This window comes from Thermobia domestica, chromosome 4, assembly GCF_964235325.1.
Source record: "Thermobia domestica chromosome 4, izTheDome1.hap1.1, whole genome shotgun sequence".
Taxonomy (NCBI): domain Eukaryota; kingdom Metazoa; phylum Arthropoda; class Insecta; order Zygentoma; family Lepismatidae; genus Thermobia; species Thermobia domestica.
Genome location: NC_137457.1, coordinates 248,402,053 through 248,425,350, shown reverse-complemented (window position 1 = coordinate 248,425,350; position 23,298 = coordinate 248,402,053). Strand labels below are relative to the sequence as shown.

The following is a 23,298-nucleotide window of genomic DNA, read 5'->3' as shown; positions in this document are numbered from 1 at the left end:
CCTTGTGCTAATAGTAAATTTTCTTTATTTACTTACAGATTGCTGGAGCAGTAACAACGTATTTGGTCATTTTGATTCAATTCCAAATGTCAAGCAAAATTTCTAGTTTTGACCCAACTAGAAATATGAACTATAATGACATATTAAATGAAACAGAAAATCTGGGAATTAATACATAGATATTATTACTTAATACCGTAGAAATATATCTGAAGAAATTAAGAGTGTTGTAGTTAAAATAATAGTTACAGTCTACAAGTGTGAATAAAATGTAACAAGGCAAAAATACTATCAACACTTTAAACTTAACGAAATTTCTTATCTAGTAAAACCTGTTAAGTTGGCAACTCTCTAAGTTGGATACCTGACGAACTTAGCCTCATTTTAACTTGGTAAGTTTGCCACCTGGCTAAGTTGGCATTATTTTCAACTTTGCAACTTGGCCACCTGCCTAATTTGACCTCATTTTAATTTTGTAACTTTCTAAGTTGGATATGCTACTAACTTGGCCTCATTTTAACTTGGAAACTTTCTATGTTTTGTATGTAGATAGAGTTACCAACTTAAAGCTAACTTGGTCTCATTTTAAATTGGTAGCTCTCTAAGTTGGGTACGTAGCTAACTTGGTCTCATTTTAACTTTACAAGCTCCTAAGTTGTCCATCTGCATAACTTAGCCTCATTTTAGCTTGGCAACTTTCTAAGTTTTCCACCTGCTTAAATTGGCCTCATTTTAACTTGAAAACTGCCTAAGTTGGCCACCTGCTTAACTTGATCTCATTTTAGCTTGTAACTCTCTAAGTTGGACACTTGCCTAATATCACCTTATTTTTGCTTAACAACTCTGTAAGTTGGTCACTTGCTTAACTTGACCTTACTCTAACTTGGCAACTCTCTAAGTTGGCCACATTTCTAACTTGACCTAATTTATATTGAAGCTGCATTTTCCCATAAGATATATGTTTCTTATTACTCGATAAATTGTAATTGGTAAATAGCTTGGTCATATTGAAGCAATTTTGTTTCTACTGCTAATAATACATAGGTGTAAATTCGCTGATAATGTGTTTGATGAAGGCAGTGATGTATTTTGGAAACTGCAACACATATTAAAATACTAATAAGTGTTTACTTTGATCAGAATTTATTTTTATTTAAGTTAAATTTACCTATTAAATTCACCTGCACGTATTAAACACTTAGGTGATCTTCATTTGTTAGAAACCCTTTCAGAATATATTTATTTTACTGTCGTATGTGTCAGGAGGTCAATAACCCCAAGGGAGAAAGAAGAAAATGTTGTTCACTAACTTCTCCCAGAAATACAGTAAGTTGTGGTACATTTTATTTACTTTCGCTTCTATTGTTGGAGACTGTATCAACAGATGTCCACCATAGAAATTTTCTAATGAGAATCTACTTCTATTGCAAGATTATTTTGCTGTTCAATCAAGACAGATTTTGATGTCTTGTTTTCGTTACGTCTTTCGCAGCGGCGCAAATCTGTCTTCACCATTGGTGCGACATATAGGACCTTTACTTAGGTTAGGTTATGAGGACTAACGGAATGAAGGCCAGTCAACTTTAAAAAGTCAGCTTTCTTAGAGAGGAAATGGAGTGACCCGTACCAGGCGATCTCATATAGTGTTGTGTACAGCGGATTCTAGACCTGGCATATTTTAAGTCTACATAAATAATAACCTTCGTGTTTGCTTAAGACTATATATATAAATATAAATATAAATATAAATATAAATATAAATATAAATATAAATATAAATATAAATATAGGGTATTTCAAAACAGCACCGACAACGTCTGGGAGGTGATTCCTGACACCAAAATAAGACAAAAAATTATGGACCAACCTGGATGTACAAATGCTTCCTTTCGGAGTTACAGGCTACCGAAAACCTGATAAAATTAACTTTAAACATCCATAGCTCCAAAACTATGGAACCTACTGTAGTCGGGTCAAGACTTCACTTAAGAACTAGTATGTGCCCTATCCATAGACCCAAATTTCAGAATCCTGCGGTACTTCCGCAACAATTTTTATAGAGGTAGTTGGTAAGTACTTCAAGTTATATGCCCGTAGGCAAACTCCCTCTATAAAAATTGTTGCGTGAGTACCTTAGGATTCTGAAACATGGATTTTTAGATAGCGCACATATTAGTTCCTAAGTGAAGTCTTGATGCGACTATAGTAGATTCCATAGTTTTGGAGGCATGGACCTTTAAAGTTCATATTTTCATGCTTTTGGCAGCCTATAACTCCGAAATGAAACATTGATGCATCGGATTGGCTATCTATTGGTACTTTTTATCTTATCTTGGTGTCAGGAATCACCTCCCAAATGTTTTTGAAACACCCTATATATATAAAAGCAACTATTTGTTTACTTATTAATTGCAATCCTTTTTTCATCAAAATGCTCGGATGTCCTATTCATTTCATTTCATATCTCTCTGGTTTAGTTCATCTGCACTATATTTAACACGGAAGAAAATACAACACTTATATTATCATTATTATTGTTAATATTACATAAAAGAATATATTCGGCATCACCAGAAAGACCCCGATGATAGATAACACGTGAACTACTTTGCTAACGGTCAGTATTCAGATGTTTCTATCTCATATTTACAGTGAAAGAGAATGAATCTATTGGATGTTGTCCAAATGACATATTGATATCGTAAACTTGGCCATTAATTACTTAAGATACTTTGGGTTGCTGCTATATGGTATGTCACATGATAATAATTTTTAAGTCACGGTTCAGCATTTGCAATAGTGCTGTTTGACGGAATCTTAGAAGACAAAGTGTCCTGAGCTCTTGAAAAAGAGAATCTGCTTTTACAATTTTGATATAATTACTTTAATACGTTGTATAAATATTTCTTGTGTGATTGGTGCACCATGGCAACTGATACTGAGAGTGGTAACCTGAGACAGGTACGTGGATCAAAACAGTAATATTCTCTTGCTTTTGAAAATGCATCTTTTCTGCTGTAAGTTTGCGGGCTTGCATGATAGTACATACAGTATAACTAAACACAGTTTGAAAGATGAAAATAATGTTCAAAGGTTAGCCTCGAGTGAATGTATTTCCTAATATGGAATATAACATTCAATTTTCATCTCTAAGGCTTTATAAGAGTAGACTATTGGATCAACCTTCTAAGAACATCCCTTTGGAGGCTGTTCTCCACCTTTGGTTTGGAATGTGAAAGTGAAAATAGGACGATGACAAATTCAGAGTTGTAAGGCAGGCATGTCAAAATCAGTATCATGAATGGGCCAAAAAGTCATCACTGTACAGGAGTGTGAGCTGCAAGAACAAAAGAATAGCAATTTTCACACTTAATGCTGTATTTTTAAAGTTAACAATACATAAAATCTGATCTAATACTGTAGTTCAGTAAAAAACAATTAAAAATAGAAAGAACACAAGGAAATCAGTGTTTGGCACCTGGCATCTTTCACTTTCAACCAGCTTTTGAATCTCTGGAGATGGCGATATGATGAATTCTTACTCTCAGAACAGGGATAGGATGAATCTCTGTTAATCTGCAACTCGCTGGAGACTTTTTTCTTTCCGGAAGTAAAAACAGTTGTTTACACTGTAAATTATATATTTTTTGTTATTTTATGTCGGAGTGAGCCGAGAGCCAGAGAAAAGTTATTCGTAAAGTTGCGACAAATTCGCACTACAGAAGAGCTACAATCCCATTTTACCTCTTCAGTTTCGCCCTATAATGCGGCGCTCCGTCACACAGGAATTGTGTGGTAACCTGCGACAGTTCGCCTGTTTCACAGAAGGATGGTAATCTATTATGCAAATATTTTAATGCATCTCGCAGGATTGATGCGCATATTCACAAAAGTAAGATTACTATGGCAACTTTTACAAACTGAACACCTTATTAGGACTCTTACCACTGGCGGATCCACATGGGGGGTGGAGGGGGCGACCGCCCCCCCAAAAGTCTTTTTTTTTTTTTTTTACTTCCAACATTTATCGTTGGGAAATACAAATAAGGTCTCTTCTCGACCGATCCAATCTGTGTGACAAGCCTAGCAGAGCCTAATCAAAATGTGTTGTACTCAATAGTACTTAATACAGACATATTTGAATTGTGAATACTTCTGTCCCTAGTTCCTTGAGACGGTCACCATTAGTCCCAAAGGGATGAGAATGTGATTCATTCGTTGGACGAACAGCTGTAGGAAGAACGGTAAGACGGCTCACTCTTTGAACTAAAAATATATATTTTAAAATTGTGTTCTAGAAAAAGATATGGAAATGGAATTCGGGGCCCGAAACTTCAATTACCTTTACCTTGATTAAATATATAATCTTCAGCGTTCCTTATCGAAAAGCTCTCTGAATCTGAGACTTCTCCGTTGGTTGATTGGTTGATATGTGTTTACGTAGTTTTTCAAAAGCAATGCTTTACAAAACGAGAATTAGAATTTAAAGCTGGATCTGGAAAATTGTAGTGCGTTCCATGCTCACTCACCGGGAATCAAACCACAGAACTTCATGCATCAAAGATCAAAGGTACACTCATGTCCAAAATGATTGTCGCATATCTATAACTCTCTTCTTGTAAGAATATAATTTGATAATTATTTTGCAGGATATTTTTAATACTGATACTATGTGTATAATCGGGAAATGTATATTTGTGTTAAATTTCATAGGAAAAGAATTATAAATACGAAAATTAGAATGAGTAAAACAAAATGTTGCTAAATGAGCAAGAAAGTTCTATTTTTGTTTTATTGTTGTTATTTATTGCTCTTTTAACATGAAATTTGCCACATACATGTCTTTGCCGATTATACACCTACTAACATTATAAGAAATACCGGGTGAATTCGTTATCAAATTATATTCGTACAAGATATTTATAGACATGCGACAATAATTTTGGACATGAGTGTACATTTGCTAGCTATTAAATCAACAAAGAGAGCAGTAACTTTTGGAGTTTAACACGGAAACATTTGGAAGAGACTAGGGATTCACTGGACTTTTAATGGCATTTCATCTTTTCTTGGGAAATAACACAAACTTTATTGTAATACATACATAAAAGATGAAGTCCTGATGGAATAACTGATCTTCCTTCGCACTGGCCAAACCGCTTAACCCGTAAGTAGTCGCGTCCTTTTATGTGACAGCAGTACTCGACGGGGGTCCAATACACCCCCAAATTGATAATAGTTTTTTTTGCAATAATATACTTTTTAAAAAATAATTAAGACAATGTAGCATAACTCTAGACAAGTTTTTAAAAGTATTTGCTGCTATTAGATTTTTGTACTCGTTTTGAGAATTAAAAAAAAAAAAAATCATCAGGACTTCTGACTAGCAACACAAAATTTACCTGTTTAGGGGTCTGTGAAAACCCGCGCGAGTACTTAAGGGTTAAGCTAGAAACTTGAAATTCGGATAGTAGATCAGACTTGTGACGTACGGTATCACTAAGGAAGTTTTTTTTCTGGGGGGGGGGGATTCGATGAAAGGAAGGGAGATGGGGTGGAAATTATTTTAATAAGATGGCCATCTCTCCGAATCCCTTAAGGTTAGAGATTTGAAATTTAGTATTTGGATTTCTTATTTAAAACAATTTGGAATGCGTTTGAACGTTTTTTGATACTTTAGTATGTAGGGCAGCGTTTCCCAACCGGTGTGCCGCGGCACACTGGTGTGCCGCGAATGGACCGCTGGTGTGCCGCGAGGAAATCGAAACAAAATTATTAAATCTATAGCAACCAAATTGCAAGATATAGGAAAGAAATGTATATTCTTGTATTTCACATCACTATGAATTTCTATCAAAAAAACTACTGTAATTGTAATGTCTTACTCTACATCTATTACTGTGTAGCAGACAATCGGCTCGCATACATTTCCACGGTTAGCTGTTATGTTACGCTTCAATTGAGAGTCATACTAACACTGAGAAATGGAAGCACTTGTACGGTACGCGTCAGGTGAACGTTCGTAGAACACTCGCACGTGAATGATAGAACAACACTTTGTTCAACAGGTGTGTTTTGACTTCGACGCATCACAAGCTGTGTGATTGCAATAATATGCAGCGGTTTTGGTTAAAACAACAAAGTTAAAAGTACAAGACATTTGTGTTTTCGTTCGTTATTTAGTGATCTTCGTTCTTAGTGAAATGTTGGATACAGTTTTCGAAAAAGAAAGCGTATTTTTAAAAATCTGAGTCCTATATTTCATTGCAATTGTTTTCTATTTTAAAATTGGAATAAAAAAAAAAATAAGCATAATGAATTAGCATAGGGGAAAACCAGTGATCGAGCTTTCGTCTCTGGGAGAAGATCAGTAATCACAGTAAAAAATACCATGGTATTTTATATTTGCAAATAATAATAATAATATATATGAGTGTGCCGCGAGAATTTAAGTTACACCCGTAGTGTGCCGCAAGTTGAAAAAGGTTGGGAAACGCTGATGTAGGGAAAAAAGAGGTGGAAAGAAAAAAGGGGCGGGGATTGCAGTTATTATAATAAGATATCAATATCTAAGAGTCTTTGAAGGTTAGAAACATGGAATTTGCCAGGAATAAGAAAGGACGTGGATTTGAGTTTGTGCTGTAACTTGCATAGAGATGATCGGCAAGGTGGCTATAGCTGTTGTGTGGTTTCCGCCTGTCATGTTTTTTTTTTTTTTTTTCGTAATTATTTTTTACTCTTGAGTATTCGACGAAAGTCATGAGTCTGAGTCTCAAGTTGACTCCTTGGATGAATCTGAATCACAAACAAAATCAAGAAAGATGAACGAACTCGAAAGAACTTTTGAAATTGCTTTTTTAAATCTTTAAATGAAACAAAAGGGCACAACTACAATCGTAAAAAGAGTGTATATATATTATATTTTTAATCAATAGTTAATATATTATACATATGATATTTGATTTGTTTGTTTAACGTCTCACGGTTTACCAGGACGGCTAAAGGAGACGTGGACCTACTGATTACAGTGGAATCCAAACCACTTATTTTCGTTCAACTGTACTCCCACCGGGAATCGAACCCGGGACCACACGCACCAAAGGTAAGCGTGTTAGACATTAGGCCAAACGGGGTCTATATTATATCTGAGATGAAAGAAAAACAAGTTAGACCCCCTAAACGTACTCTCTATTTATTCTCTATTGGTAATTTTGTTTAAGGGTGAGAATTTTTCAATATTAAATTTTAATTTGAACCTTTTTCAGATATCTGATATTGTCAAATAATATCGCCACTCGGCATGTTAAAGAATATATAGTATGTGCATGGTAATAAACGGAAACATCACTTTGGTTTTACATTTCTGATTTTCTTTCGTTCATTTTATTATAGATTTTTTAGATTTTGCTAATCTTTCAGAGGGTTTCATTTTTTTTTTTTTTTTTTTTACTATTTATGCATTGACTTATATTGTGATTCTATATAATTTTAATTCATGTAAAATTTATACATATTTCGTGCTAGATCTGACAAAAAATCTGTTGAGTTTGTGTAAGAGAAAGTTTAGTATTGGTATTTTTGTTATTACGTTATCTGCAGTATTTTATTGATATAATCGGAAATGAAAGCAATATGATAAGATTGCTCCCCTATATTTTGGGCCATTTGGAACACTGTGTCATATACTATTAAACATCACTTTATAATTAATTATTGTATTATTTTTAAGCTACTAAAAATGCACATAGAAATATCATATCTTCTGTTATTTGTTGACATTTTGTATTATTCTTTATGCATATATACCTTTCTTATCTATTTTAGCGTAGACCGAGCCTGTCTTGTTTTCAACTCTTGTCCCTTAATTGTTATAATAAATGATTAAAGCAAATTGTACACTCTTTCGTTAAAATGAATGCCATCATCAATACAGTATTTTCTTTTGTACAAGTACTATGAGAGACAGCGCATCCGATATATCGCGATAAATGTGTGTTAAGTGAATCATGACACCACCACGTCTCCGAGACAGAAGTGCGTATTTAATTTAAATCTACAGAAAGAATATACTTTCATTTAAAAAAAAAAAAAAACGAACAAATTCGGGTCCCAAAATGATATCTGGGAATTAGGTTTGCACCCCCTTCCAGCCCCAAATTCATATGCGTCCCATTCTTGCAAATTAATCTTCTGGTCACCTTGAGGCTACACTTATCTTCCAGGAAGCAAACCGCCCCCTCCAAACGATCCTTCTGGATCCGCTAGTGACTCTTACGCCACTGCACTTCACTACAGGATGATTAAAATGTGTTTAGTCGTGGTCTATGAATCGCTTCCACATCAACTGTCGACCGTTACCCAGGAACTAGCTAAACCGATTTTCATCGGAGAATTTAATATGATTTCAAAAGTGTTTTGGCTTGTTACACGATGTGGTGCTCCAAGTTTGTTTCCTTGTTATTTTGTGGTTTGTTTGACATTTCGGTACATCCCCACACCACTCAAATACTATTGAAGAGTCCATGCTGATCTGCCAACTTCAGCTGTGATGTCATTGTCGGGTTTAGAATCATAGGTCTTTGAACTCCTAGGTCTGTATTTTTCAGCCGTGGCGTTTGCATTGGTAACCGCGATCTTGAGTCTATGAGTGTCTTTCCGTTTTATTTGAGCTGCACTATGTTAACACATAATACGGCACTGATGACGCGATGACTTCTACTACAATCCCAATATCCGATTACGTGACATCGAACAAATTTTCTTAGCTCCTCGCAGCCATGTCTACGCGTTACTATTTGTAGTATGGGATCCTGGGTTCGATTCCCGGTGGATATACTCGGTAAAAAAAAGTATAAAAGCTTCTCATGCCAGCTATCCTGAGTGATGTTTTCCTGGGTTTTCCCCATTCACACCAGGTAAATACATACAGGTCCCAAGCCGCTTCGCCAATCCTTTCTTCCGTCCCTTTCCTTGGATAGTATGATCATCGGGGACGTTATCCCTCATACATGACAGGCTAACATGGTAACAGATGCCGAAAGCTCAGAAATCTAAATACTAATCCTAACTTGTTGTATAGAATACGTACACTATCATCTATGTTATATTCATCGGCTGTTAGCATTCGTTCGTTGTTTCCATCAAATCATATTGTCCTGTAGCTGTCTGTTTACCTAAGTCAGGACAGTGTGTGTGTTCAGTTTGTTATTCTGTAATAGCCTACCATGGACATAGTCACCGACTTACGGGAGCCCACTGAGTCCAAACTCTCCCTAAAACTTCGTAACCCTTACTTGTGTTTTACCTGCGGCAGGATGTATAGAGGAGTGTGTGTCCACTAGGACCTCTCCTATCTTTTGACTTTGGAGTTTCAACAAAAATTTCTAGGTATGCGCCAGTAACTTACGGAAACGTAATAAATACCATGCAGAAAATCTGAGTAAAACTAAAGAAATATTGTGAGTTGAAAATGATTACTTCCTCTCCCTCCAAGGAAAAAAGGTTTAAGAAGAAGGCAAATATTTTCCCAAGCTGGAAAAATATTATACATTGAAGGAAAGAGGATAAATTTAGGAAAAATAAATTTCCTAGTTTATCTCTAAAAATAGCTGGAACTGGTATTAGTATTGCATGGTTAATCCTCGTACAACATGAAGTGGCTCCACATCCTATCTGAATTCACTGTAACCTCAATTTTATAAGTCGAGAGTAATTGTAATTGAATTCTGTAATATTTATTAAAATATTAATTCCATAAATTAAAAGAAAACAATCAAAAATCTAATAGCAAAGAAAACTATCATTACGAAAATTATCCTAATTCGACCACGCAATCATCTCTTCTTTGCCATTTCCCACGTTTCAGTTTATTCAAAAGTACTTATATTTTGGCGCAGACCATTATTTGTATCACCACTTCTAGAGATATTACTTTCGCTTATTTTTGATTTATTTCTTAGTGCAGATATTTTCTTATATAATTATTTCTTGTTCTTTACATTTTTTTTCTAATCACCATAACAGCTATGTACTATTAGACTTCAAGATTATCCTATGTACCAAGGTCGGAAATCTTATAGAATGGCTGTGTCTGTCCGTCGACAGGTATCAAAGTGAAAGCGGTTAGATATATCGAGAAGCGGGTTTCTGTAATCGATTCAGCGTCCTAAGAATAGGTTCCAGTTCCTCCGTTAACCCTCTATTCAATCCGGAAGCGGTAGAAATAAACCATTTCCGCTTTCAGTGTTTATCACCATAGAACAAAAATGGTAACAGATAGCGAGAAGCGGTTTTTGCAATCGATTCAGCGTCTCAAATGAACATACCATCACCATCCGCAACACTCTAACAAAACCAGAAGTGGTTGGAATTTACTATTAGTTCCGATTCCAATGTAGATTTCCATAAGAGCAAAAACGGTCAGACACTTTGACGATTTCAAAGGATTGTCTCCGGGAGGAATTTCAATGCATTGGGGATGAAAACTCATATCACGAATTTACTGGGAATCTACATTTGAGAACGAAAGGATATTTCTCGATATTGGGGGAAATATCGTAGCTTTGCAGGGAAATTCTCTCCGGGTTACCTCCTGAAATTATCACTGGTTAGAGATATCGAGAATGTCTTTTTCTTTTTCTTTTTCTTTTCTTTTTTTTGTAATCGATTCAGCGTCTCAGGAACAGTGTTTCTTTCAGACATAATTTTGTGGGACACTGCCCCCCGGAGCTCTGAGAGTGTCCCGGAGATAACCAAAATAATACGTCTATAATGTAATAAATACCAGCAGTGGGAGATGTGCCAGTAACGAAGTTATGTGGGGGCAACTTTGCATTCATTGTTGCATTCAAGCTTGACAAACGCGTTTTACGCTGGCAGCAAGTCAATATCCAATGAACGGCCAGTGATACTATGACGCTCTGCGAAGGACTTAAAGTATTGCTTACAAGTACAACAAAAGGCACATTGCATGAAAGCACGCGGTTGAAAGGGCAAGAGTAGAAAGCCAAAAGTCAAGCACGCGCCAACTAGCCGAAAGCTTTTTTGCTACTTGGGTGTCAAGCGGTTTTATTCAATGAATTCTACGTCTAACAAGAACAGACCATCGCAACCCATAACACTATACCAAAATCGAAAGTTGTTGAAATTTTCTAGTAATTCTGGTATCAATACTTATTTCGATAGAGTACAATTGGTAAGAGATATTGAAAAACATTTCTTAAAAAAAAAAATAAAAAAAAATCAAAGCCCCGAGAATAAGTTTTATTTTGAGTTTTATCTATCTGTTTCGGAGGTATGAAAATCTGTGATTTCCGGTTCCATAGTCTAGTGAATAAAACTGAAACAGATATCGACAAGCACTTTTTTTTATATAAAAATTAAAGAAAATGGTTTCACCTCTGATTTTGTTACTAAATTGTAACCGGAAGTGATAAAAATGAACTAGCACTTCAAATTTCATTATTAATATCCATAGAATAAAAACAGTAAGAAATAGTGAGTAATTAACTTTTGATATGTAAATCAAATTTTGATGTAAAAATCGGCACACGCTATTAAAATTTACATTAAAAATCGGTACCCTAGGCATTAAAATTTATCCTAGGCATTTTGCAGTATATTCATAGTTACACATTTGCTCTCTGCCAAGATATTAAAATTAATTAATTAAATCAAAGGGCAACCGTTACCGAAAGTAAATGACAAAGAGATATTATTTCTATCAGCTGAGTATCGATGATCAATAAAAGCGGGAGCTTTTTATCTCACGAATGACATCGACTTACGTATGTTTCACAGGAAAAATCAGGTCATTTAGAGGTTTTAAGAATTTTAGGGTGGGGGATACGAAATATAAATCCAGGACTGTCCCAGCTAAACCAAGCCCTACACATTTGCCAATCGATTGATCTTACTAAGCTTAAAAAAAGGAAAAGTTGAGTTGATTTTAGTTTAGCGTCCCTTTCAGCAGCGAGGCTATATGAGACGTGGACCTATTGATTAACGTGGAATCCAAACCACATGAGTTCCCGCCGGGAGTAGAACCCGGGTCTCCTACGCCAAAGGCGCGTACGCTAACCGCTTAGCCACGGATGAGCTCGGAAAAGGAAAAGGAAAAGGAAAAGAAAAGGAAAGGCAGGTGTACCAAATCCTTACGTGTAATTTTTCGAGAAAAACGATTATTTTATTCACTTGATATTGTACAATAACTACACATCTATTAAATTGAAAGTCATACTCTATTATCTTTTGATTTTATATGTGAAAAGATTAGCTTTCTCGTTGCTAAGCGGTTAGCGTGCGCGTCTTTGGGTGGGAGACTCGGGTTCGATTCCCGCCAGGAGCTCAGGTGATTTGAATCCCACGTTAAGCTGTAGGCCCACAACTTATATAGCCTCGCTGCTGAAAGAAACGCTAAACTCAAAATGAATCAATATGTAAAATGACAAAATTCCTGGAATTCTTAAAACACATATATTATAATTATATATTTTTGAAATATGTAAGTTCAATTATAATTCTTTGCTTTTCCTTGAGATACACTGCCACGCGCTTCAAAGTGCTGATCTTTGAAGACACATATATTGTTGCAAATTAAATTAAAGTTTGTAATAGAATTGAAAGATAATTAGCTGTTTAGCATAATTGAGTGTTAACACATCTGAGAAAGATTCCAATACGCACGTTACATGAATGTAAGGAATGCATGGAATTCCTTCGGAAAGAAAGGCCATTGGTTCCGTATGCAAATAAACAATTTGCATTAGGCTAAAGAACACTTGTTGAGTTCCGTCACTATTTAACATCCTATTAATAGATGTAATTATAACATGTAGGTTAGATGCTGTTTTTGTAACAAAGAATTTTCATAAACTTACTGACATTTTCTGAAATGGATTGAGCCTCGTATAAATAGCTTCCATCTTCACTCTGATTTCTCTACTAAAACTGAAAGTAGTAGAAATCTATCATTTCCGATTTCAATATTGATCCCCCACAGAACATAAACGATAAGGGATTGGGAATTTTTGTATTTAATATATGGATTTAGAATCCCAAAAATGGTTTCCATCTTTTTTTAAATCCTGTATTCAAACCGGAAGTAGTAGAAATCAACGATTTCCGGTTTCAATTTTGATCTCCATTAGGGTTGCCAACTTTTGAAAATGGAAATGCCGGACACCCTCATGGAGGACGTATATTCTTAAAAATGGTGACGTCATCGCTCGTCAAAAATGTGAACAACCCGAAAATGGTTTCTTCACATAAAACTGAGCAATTCGAAGTTTAAATTTATTAACTTTAATTACTTTTGAAGCATTTATTTAACTTATTTATTCCAGTTTTGGTTGAGTCGGCACATGTAAATTTTTAGACTACTATCAACAATACATAATATTTAAAACAGAAAAGCAAATATAATTGACAATATAATTATGGCATGCAGAAAATATACTTGAAAAATAAGTCTTACCAGCTTCGCTTGGGCTGGTAATGTCTCATAACGCCCACATACCTTTACTGGATCTGGATGTATTATTTAAGAGGCTTTATCACTGCGAAATTAAAATACCGCTAATTTTACAGTAATTCTGTGATATCTTCAAATAGACATAAGATAATCGAAATGTGGAACAAGAGCGCCCTAGATAATATTATTTTCCATGAGGTACCGTTATTACGAGTCACCTAATAGATTTCTGTTTGCAGTCATGTAGAAACGCGAAAATAAATGCCGGGTTTCTAAATGGCTGGAAATCGAAAGTAGATAAGTGAGTGGTGATAACGGTATCTCATGTAAAATAACTTAATATTGTGTAGGGAGGTCTTGTTCCACTTTTTGATTATCTTTCATCTATTTGAAGATATTACAGAATTACTGTAAAATTAACGGTATTTTAATTTCGCCGTGATGGGGCCTCTTAATTGGAAGATGTAGCTGAGGATGAAGCAATGCTAGCTCCGCTCTTGAAAATGTACTTTTGTTGACCTTTAGTAGTTTTGATAAATTCATTAAGTTTTCCTGCTTTTAACTCTTCAGCAAATTCCGAGCACAACACGTCGATATCAAACCGTATTATAAGATCTGCTTTAACCGTGTTCATTGACAAAGGATTTCTTTCATCACTTCAAAATAATATCAATAGAAGAAAGAATAGGTGTAGTAAGAGGAAAATTTTGCTGACATGTAACGTACGGTTTTGAGGTCGTACCGAACACCGGACAAGGAGGTCAAAATCCGAACTGTCCGGTAAAATGCCGGACGGTTGGTAACCTTAATCTTCATAGAGCAAAAACATTAAGAGACAGGAGCGTCGTTTCAGATTTTGCTTGGGGGGGGGGCAAAACCCCTTGATATAAGTAAAATTTCGCGTATTTCACTGATTTACTACTATTTTATTGATAAAATCTATAGAAATCTCAAACTCAGGGGGCCCTGCCCCCACTAAATGACGCCCCTGTTAAGAGAGCGAGAATATGGGTCACGGACGTTGTTAGCGGAGGGTCGGGGGGACGCGTAACCCCCAGATTTTAGCCAAATGTATTTAAAGAAACTAAGACAACTTTGCGTATTACACTTTTGTCGGAAAGAGGATTTTGATTTTGATTCATCTGACCCCCCCCCCAGATTTGAAAACCTAACGACGCCAGTGTATGGATGCACCATCTCCAGAATAAGTTTCTTTTCAACATTTAAGCCTTTATCAACAGATGTGGAGGAAATCTGTAAATTTTAATTTCGACATTGATTGCCATAGCAAAAACAGATCATAAATAGAGAGAAAATGTTGTTTGCTATCGATTCAGAGCCCAAATAATTTCCGAACCTATTCCTACCGCCATAGAAGAAAAAATGGAAGGAAAGCGAGGAATAGGAAGGACAGAACTGATAGATGATTGGGAATATAGAAGAAAATATTGGGATTTAAAAGAGGAAGCAGAAGATCGAAAAACGTGAAAGAAACATTTCCAGAACCTAAGGCAGAATAATTATTAATAATAATAATAATAATAATAATAATAATAATAATAATAATAATAATAATAATAATAATAATAATAATATCTACTAAAAACAGAAGTAATTGAATCGGGGCAACGGTGATCCAATAATTAAGTGTGCATCTTTGGTACGAGGGGACGCTGGTTCAATCCCAAGCCATGTGAGTTAAAGGTGGACAACGTTGTATCAATACGATTTTTTCGGGTTCTCCCATTTTTCTCCCGCAGTTTCATTCAAGCAATTCTTTTATATTCATTCACTTTCACTAATCATCCGTCTAGTTTAGCGTGCAGAGTAGTGATGTCAACCGGCTCGGCTCAAATCCTGAGCTATTGACTCAGCTCGAGCTCCAGCTCGACTTGGCTCGGTTCAACTGAACCACCAGCTATGGAGCCGACTCGATTGCAATGAGCCACCAGCTCGGTTCGACTCAGCTTAAGTGAGCGATCGGCTCCAGCCGGTTCGGTTACGATGAGTCACTGGCTCAGTTCGGCTCAGCTCAATTGGAATGAGCCATTGGCTCGGCTCGGTTCGGGCCAGCTGAGCCGGCTCGGTTGGGTAAGCTGTTGATTCTGCTCGCTTCTCGATTCGGATCGGTGGTGACTGAGCCGTGAGCCGAGCCGTTTCTTATCTGAATTTATATATATGTTTAAAATGTAAGTATATGTGTGTGTTTCAGCATGAGTCTGGAACACTTGGAGCAATTTTAACCAAATGTTCTACACATATTACTTAGTCTGGAAAAGAGCACTGTTAAGAAAGTCCCTTTAGCTAGTGGTGTCAAAAGGCTCTGCTCGGCTCGATTATAATAAGCAGTTGGCTCGGTTCGGCTCGGCACAGATGAGCGATCGGTTCGAGCCGGTTCCATTGTCATGAGCCACCACCGGTTCGGTACGGCTCAGCCGAGCCGCTCAAGCCTTGACAACATTAGTGCAGGGCATGTAAACAAAGGCTGTAAAACGGAAAATATAATATTTCATTTCATTTCTCTGAAGTAGTGGACGGTTTTAACTTTTATTCTTATAGAGCAAAGACGGTAAACGACGAACATAAACGTTTTTAATATGATTCATCGACTGAAGAAGCGGTTTCATCTCCGCCCTTATGTCTCTATTGCAACCAGTAATGATAGATCTACCACTTGCAGTTCCAATATTAAATGCCTATACAGTGGGATACTGGTAACTCGAAGCTGAAGAAAATATATAAAAATTCGAGTTATCGAGTATGTCGAATAATCGAGGTTACAGTTATCAAGGTGGCCACAACAAAAATTCGAAATACTGCCCGCATTCCTCATTAAAAAAGTGACTATATAGTCTAGCAACAATGACAATTACGTAAAAGCATAGAGCTATAGCTTCGAGTTACCGATGTCACATCAAGATAAATTCGACTTAGAGGTAAATTTTGACTTATAGAGGTTCGTAGTTATGAAAGTTCGAGTTATCGAAGTTTTTAAAAATGAATATGAAATCCTTAAAATTCGATGAATCGAGCTTCCAATTTTTAAACATTCGACTTACAAGGGCTATTTTAACATTAAGTCTTATGGAGACTTCAAGGGAATGTGAAAAAATTCGCGTTATCGAGGTTCAAGTTATCGAAGTTCAACTGTAGTTTGAAAGAAATGAAAAATGAAATGAAATCTTTGGGTTTAACGTCCCACGATAATGCCTTTTAGGCTAAGGGAGACGATGATTAAAGCAAGTACAACGGTATGTTGTATACTTGTATTGCATAACTTGTATTGTATACTTGTATTCGAGCAATAGTTGGTTTATAAATAGGTACAAGCCAGTTCATTTTATAGAGGAAGAAAAAGAAAATAATATAAGATTAATATATGTTTTTTAAGAGATATAATTGGAATGTTGATATGTAACCAGAACGACGAACTGAAGGTTGTCATAGTAACAAACAAACACGATATTATGTTATGTAATGATATAGTTTCGATGTTACATTGTGAAGTGAGTTAATGTTTACGAAGCATCTGAAGATAATAAAAGATTTAACAAAGTAATTTAAGAATCGGTCAATTTACTAACCAGTGAGTTATATAGTTTGTGATTGATAAATATATAGTTTGTTACACAAGTGAATGATGGAAGAATTGGTGGAATGAGAAAATGGAGAGAAACGGGAGTACCCTGAGAAAATCCACTAGCACGATGTTATCCACCACAAATTTACTTGGCCGGGATCATACCAGGAACCCTACGCACCAGAGGTAAGCGAAGCGCTTTGCCGCTGAGCCACGATGCCACCGATGTAGGTTGAAAGACTACAGCAGCTTCAACATGAAAAGAAACTCGATTGCTTTTTTTCACTTAATGCGAATACATTAATCGCATAAAAATATTGTAGACCTACACACAGTGTTCGAAGTGGGGAAAAAAAGCAGAGGCAGTATGTTTTATTACGATTTTGAATCGACATACCGTCTATCTAAATGTTGAAATACAGTGAAGGTATGCTACCTAAAAAATTACATTTCTATTTCATAGAGACTGGAAACCATTGGAGAGCTTCCCTGTAGCTAAGGGGGAGGAGAGAAACATCCAATGATCCCCCGCCAATAATTTTGTGAAAAACAAAACAAAAAAAATCTCCTTATGTTGTATTATAGAGAATTATATACGAAAATGCTCAAAAACCGAGTGAGGATATTAACAATTACCTGTGAGGAAAGTCCCGAACCTTCACTCGGCTTTGGGGAATTCCAAACCCCTGGAAAGTCCGTCCATACAACAGGCAACCCCTAAATCCGCCCATGCGCAAAACATGGCATTTATAGATATGCATTAAGGCAGGAAGACACATACATACATAAGAGAGAAAGGATTCGATAAACATATCAAAATACAAATTAGGTAAACTTTTTTTTGAAGACACCTGATTTTAAAAACAAAGAAAAAGAGAAGAAAAATGTCGGTGTTGTCAACTTAGAAAGTATTTCTACATAATAAATAAAATGCGAAAAGCTATTCGTCAGTTACTGTGTATGAAGAATTTATTAAAGATATCTACTTTCCAGTAATGGTATGTCCCGATCACTGAAAAACCAGAGGTGGTATGCCTTCATCACTGAAAAACTAGAGGGGGCATGGCATACCACCGCATACCGTCTCACTTCGACCACTGCCTATACAGTAACACTCAAATGTATTTGCAAATTGGTAATAAAAGATTTTTTTAAAAAAATAGAAGAGTTATAAATCCTGGTGCACCACAAGTATACAAAGTATTAACGAACTAGACGGACAAACTGTAAGAAGTAATTTCTTATATCAAAATAAGAGGAAAAAAGAGTTCATATGAACTTGTGGGGGAACGGCACACAGTCCAAACATGGGTGTTTGTGGAATGTGCAATAGATGCACAAAGACTTCTCCAGAGTGCATAAAGGATTCCATGACACGCTCAGACGTAAAGATAGGTCCAAAGTAAATTAAGCCTTGACAGCAATGAGCACGGAATGCGTTGGCGGGAAATTGATATTACAATCAGTGTTTCTTCCAGACATGTTTGGGGGGGCACTGCCTCCCCGGAGCTCTGAGAGTACCCCCCCCCCCCCCGAGGAGACCAAAATACGTCTTTAATATAATAATAAATAGAATAGTACCAGCAGTGCCCCCCGGAATAGTAAGTGTGCCCCGCCGGAATATTTTCTCTGAAAGAACGACTGATCGCAATTAAAGGCAAGACGAAGGACATTATGTATGAACTGTGTGCATGGTCACATAACAACACGAGAAGAAGACAATTTACCGATTCCGACTGAGAATTTCCGTTATTTCATTCATGTCAGTTACACAAACAGACTAAACCTAGTAGTGTTTCCTGAAAGTAGTGTTTCCTAGATTTCCTAGATTTCAGATGAGAGGGACGAAATCTGAAACTCTGAAGAAATACTATGCAATTCATCACCTTTTCTAGTTTTTCTACAGCTTAAGATACAAAAGAGAAAAGTAACCATGTACTGTACGTTATGCAAACCATATTTTATGTTCATGTACCTAGCTACATAGGTCTATTTATTTTTTTATTAAAAATATTTATATTTCCCCTTGTGGAGGAGACGTGCGCCCCATTCTAGATGTACTACTGACTCATATAAGAGTATCACTTTGGTTCATTAACACCTTGAATATATAGGAGATCAAAATCTACAAGGAATATGATGATTACAGAATATGTTTAACTACATAAAACGTTAGACCCTGATTTTGTTATGGACATACTGTGCGTACAAAAAATGACTCCATTATCATAAATTTTCACCTGCCAGCCATTCCAAGCCTAAAAACATTCAGCTGTAAGATATGAAGAGGAAAACATATGAATCACTCTTTACCTTTAAAACAGGAAGTAATTAAAATGCTATTTACAAAATTAGGAAACTACTAACCTTAAGAGAGTGAACAAATATCGGTATTATCCTGCTTGAATTTCTTCTAGTCGAAACCAGTATTTTATTTATGTTTACAATATTCTTATGTTTAGAATATTCTTATGGTTTTGACAAACCAAGGTGTTTGTGATTTATGCAATATGTGGTGCTAATTTGTATCTGCATTGACACGTTATTCTGTGTAGGCCTATAGGATAATTAAGAGTTTATCCGCTCTCCCATTGCTATAGGGTAAGCATATTGGCTGCACGGTGGGAAATCAAGAGTTGGATTCTCGGTTGGAGCTAATGTAATTCTGATCCTATGTTAAGCTCTAAGTCCATTCATGCCTTATATAGTGCTGAAAGGGATGTTAAGGCTGCAGACTACTAAATATTTTTGAAAAAGTAATATTTTTTCTTTTGCCCGTTTTTCGTAAGTGGAAAGACGTAATAAAATGTAACTTGCCACAGTAATAGATAACGTTATTCTACACCCGAAAATACGAATCGGAAGAATTTTCAGTGTTACCATCCATAGAAATTACAGTGTGACCAGAATTTGAATCATTCAAAAATCTAGGTTAAGGCAGCGACTAGAAAAATGAACTCAACGATAATTGATGACTTATCATGCTGTCTATATTCCTTGTTTACTACTTTTTAAATAACATTTTTATTTATTTTATAAACCTTACATAAATTATTACAAAATAAATAAGTCATTACAAAATAAATAGAAACATTATTTTAAAAGTAGTAAACAAGGAACATAGACAATATGATAAGTCATCAATTACCGTTGAGTTCATTTTTCTAGTCGCTGCCTTTACCTAGATTTTTGAGTAATTCAAATTCTGGTCACACTGTAATTGCAATGGATTGCAACACTGAAAATTCTTCCGATTCGTATTTTCGGGTGTAGAATAACATTATCTATTATTGCGGTAAGTTACATTTTATTACGTCTTTCCACTTACGAAAAACGGGCAAAAGAAAAATTATTAGTTTTTCAAAAATATTTAGTAGTCTGCCCCCTTAAGCTGTAAATCAATCAAGAACCACGAATTTACCAAATGAAAACATTCAATAACAACAAAGTATTAAAATGTCTGTAACCATGAAAAATGCATTAGAAGACGCGGTCTGCTGCATATTTGATTGTTGCTATTGTTTGATCGTCACTTCTGTGTTTCCAATTTTACAGATTTTCTTAAGATTGTTTTATATAGACCTACCAGTCGCTGGACTAAAACTTAAAAGCACTAGTTTACACAAGCTTTCACGCAGAATTTTCAGGTAGAAAATACCGTAGAAAAAGAAGGTAAAGGAGAGTGGAAGTATTAAGGTTAGTTTAAAGATACAAGTTTTGTCGATAGATGTCACTACAGTCTTCGTATCTCTCTCATGTATTTTTTACCTTTCACGAAATTCACGATTTCTCTTACAAATTTCAACCTAGGGACTTCAATTTTTTTTTTTTTTTTTTTGAGAAGGAACTTCATAACCTATCGAAGGCAACAATCGGTGACAATTTTTTATTTAGAGCTTTCTACATTGTTGAAGTGGCGTGATTGTTGAAATGGATATTCAAACCTTTAACAATATAAGTGTTTCAACACAGAAGAACATTCTAAATAAAAAAATCGACACGGATTGTTGTCTTCGATAGGTCATGAAGTTCCTTCTAAAAAAATTTGAAGTCTCTAGGATGAAATTTGTAAGAGAAATTGTGAATTTTCGTGAAAGGTAAAAAATACATAAGAGAGATACGAAGATTGTAGTGGCATCTACCGGCAAAGCTTGTCCCTTTACACCAACCTTAAGGAAGGGCGCACCCACCGTAGGGTCCACCAGGTTCAGCCCTCCCCCACAAACTTCCTAACTCAACATACATTTATATACTTTCCCAATAAAACTATCCTTGTTTAACAGGAAAATGATTTATGTAGTACGAAAATTTGATCTTACAATTCATCTGTACTTATTCTTTTATAAAAATAATTTAGTTCTTTATTTTTTTCTGAAAATGTAGGTGGTGGAAGTATTTCACAATTAAATACCATTTTTTCGGGCGCAGAATAATACCCTTTCAATACTACATAGACTTGTAATATTGGACAGCCAACGCTTGGACCTCTCCTAACAAAAATTTCTGGGTGCGCGTCTGGTATTAAGTCAACTATAAAGTATATACTAGGGATGGCCACAAAGTTCCGGTTCCGGCGTAACCGGTTCCGCGAGGAACGGTTGTTAGAGATCCGCTTTTCAGAACCGGTTCCGGAACCGGTTCCAGACCTGGATCCGAAAACCCGGTTCCAGAACAGGATCTTGGGAACCGGTTCCAGACCTGGATCCGAAGAACCGGTTCCGGAACCGGATCTTCTAGAACCGGATCCGTTCAGACCCCTCGGAATTAAGTAGGAGGCGTCTGGATATCTCTTGTCCTGTTTTTCGTTATGTTTCTTACCAGGTCGTATCTATGGTTACGGCTCTATTTACATAGACGAAAATTTTACATTGATGGGTGGAAAGCGCCGCTATATTGAAGCGGCAAAAGTAAAATTCTGTTAGTTAGTCAATAAATTCAAGTTGTCTTCAAAGCGACTACATGTCAGAAGGACCCGGACAAAAGGGCGACGACAGAAAGACCCGAGTCAAAACGGTCCCGTGTCAAAAGGGCCCAGCTTCAAAAGGTTCCGGGTCTAGAGAGCCTGGTGTCAAAACCCCGCGACGAAAGTGCCTCGCGTCAAAAGGGTTCGAATCAAAATAGCTTTGCGATGAAATGGCCCCAATCAAAATAATCCGGGTAAATACGGCCCCACGGCCACAAAGCAGGAGTGGAAATCCAGGGGCCACGGGAGGATGGCATCCTTTTAGTAAGTTGAAGTGTTTGTCCAAAAGAAGAAAGAATATCGATGGTTATTTCTAACAAATGGAAAATTTGAATGATGATATTGATTTTTTTTTGTTTTTGTTCTGCAACAATCGCTATCACGTATATCGGTTCCCCATGAAAATTTGCTTGCGCCTCCGCCTCTCTGGGCTTGTATTCTCGTCACATATATACCGATCAGGCTATATCTATTAACGACTATCCCCTTAGTTTTGGAGTTCCATTTGCATTCCTGGATCAAAGTATAAAATTATTTATTAGTATGAAAGGTATTCTGTGGAAAGCGCCTGTTTAATTTTGTTGTAAGAATATACATGCGGATCTGTATATAGGGTTAGTCAAAAGTATTGGAACTGTCCAGTAATAACGACACGCGTGGAGGGAGGAAAAGCAAATTCTGCAATTGGTGTTATTGCAAAAGAAAAAAACAGAAAGGAAAGAAAAAGACAAAAAGAAAGAAAAGAAAACTGCATTGCTTGATAGTGTGATCACCATGGAAGCTATCTTGAATTCCTCCATATTGTATATCAATATTTCTTTTTAAACAGAATATTTTTACACTTCAATTTAGGCTTGAACATTCCTACAAATGAGAATGTAAACTCATTTTTGACCTATTGCCATTCATTTATGAGATAGAGTTGAGTTGAGTTGATTTTGTGTTTAACGTCTTTTTCAGCAGTAAGGCTATATGAGACGGGATCTACTGATTAACATGGAATCCGAACCACATAAGCTTCCACCGGGAGTGTGCCGTGTTTGTCATATACAGTGGCGTATTCAAGGGGGGCTTCCCGGCATAAGCCCCCCGAAATCTTACTTACTATAGTAAAGTAAATGAGAATTTTCACATTTCCAGGCAAAGCCCCTCCGAAAGTTAGCAAAGCCCCCGAAACAAAATCGTAAATACGCCACTGGTCATATATATCGAATGAAAATAATATCATGACAAGGTAGTAGTAAAGAGACGCGCGAAAAGAGGAAAAACAAAAATTACGAGTTG

At 36.2% G+C, this 23,298-nt stretch overlaps 1 protein-coding gene across 2 annotated transcripts in view; it reads left to right on the top strand.

Moving 5' to 3' along the window:
- Positions 1-2,770: 2,770 nt before the first annotated feature.
- Positions 2,771-23,298, top strand: part of LOC145683964 (urea transporter 1-like) — a 128,636-nt gene continuing 108,108 nt past the window's right edge. The window contains exon 1 of one of the 2 annotated variants that reach the window (XM_081755690.1): positions 2,771-2,961. In XM_081755690.1, coding sequence (XP_081611816.1) covers positions 2,926-2,961 — 36 coding nt within the window. In that variant the 5' untranslated portion in view covers positions 2,771-2,925. The remainder of the gene's footprint in view (positions 2,962-23,298) is intronic. The other variant, XM_081755691.1, reaches the window with a different exon arrangement.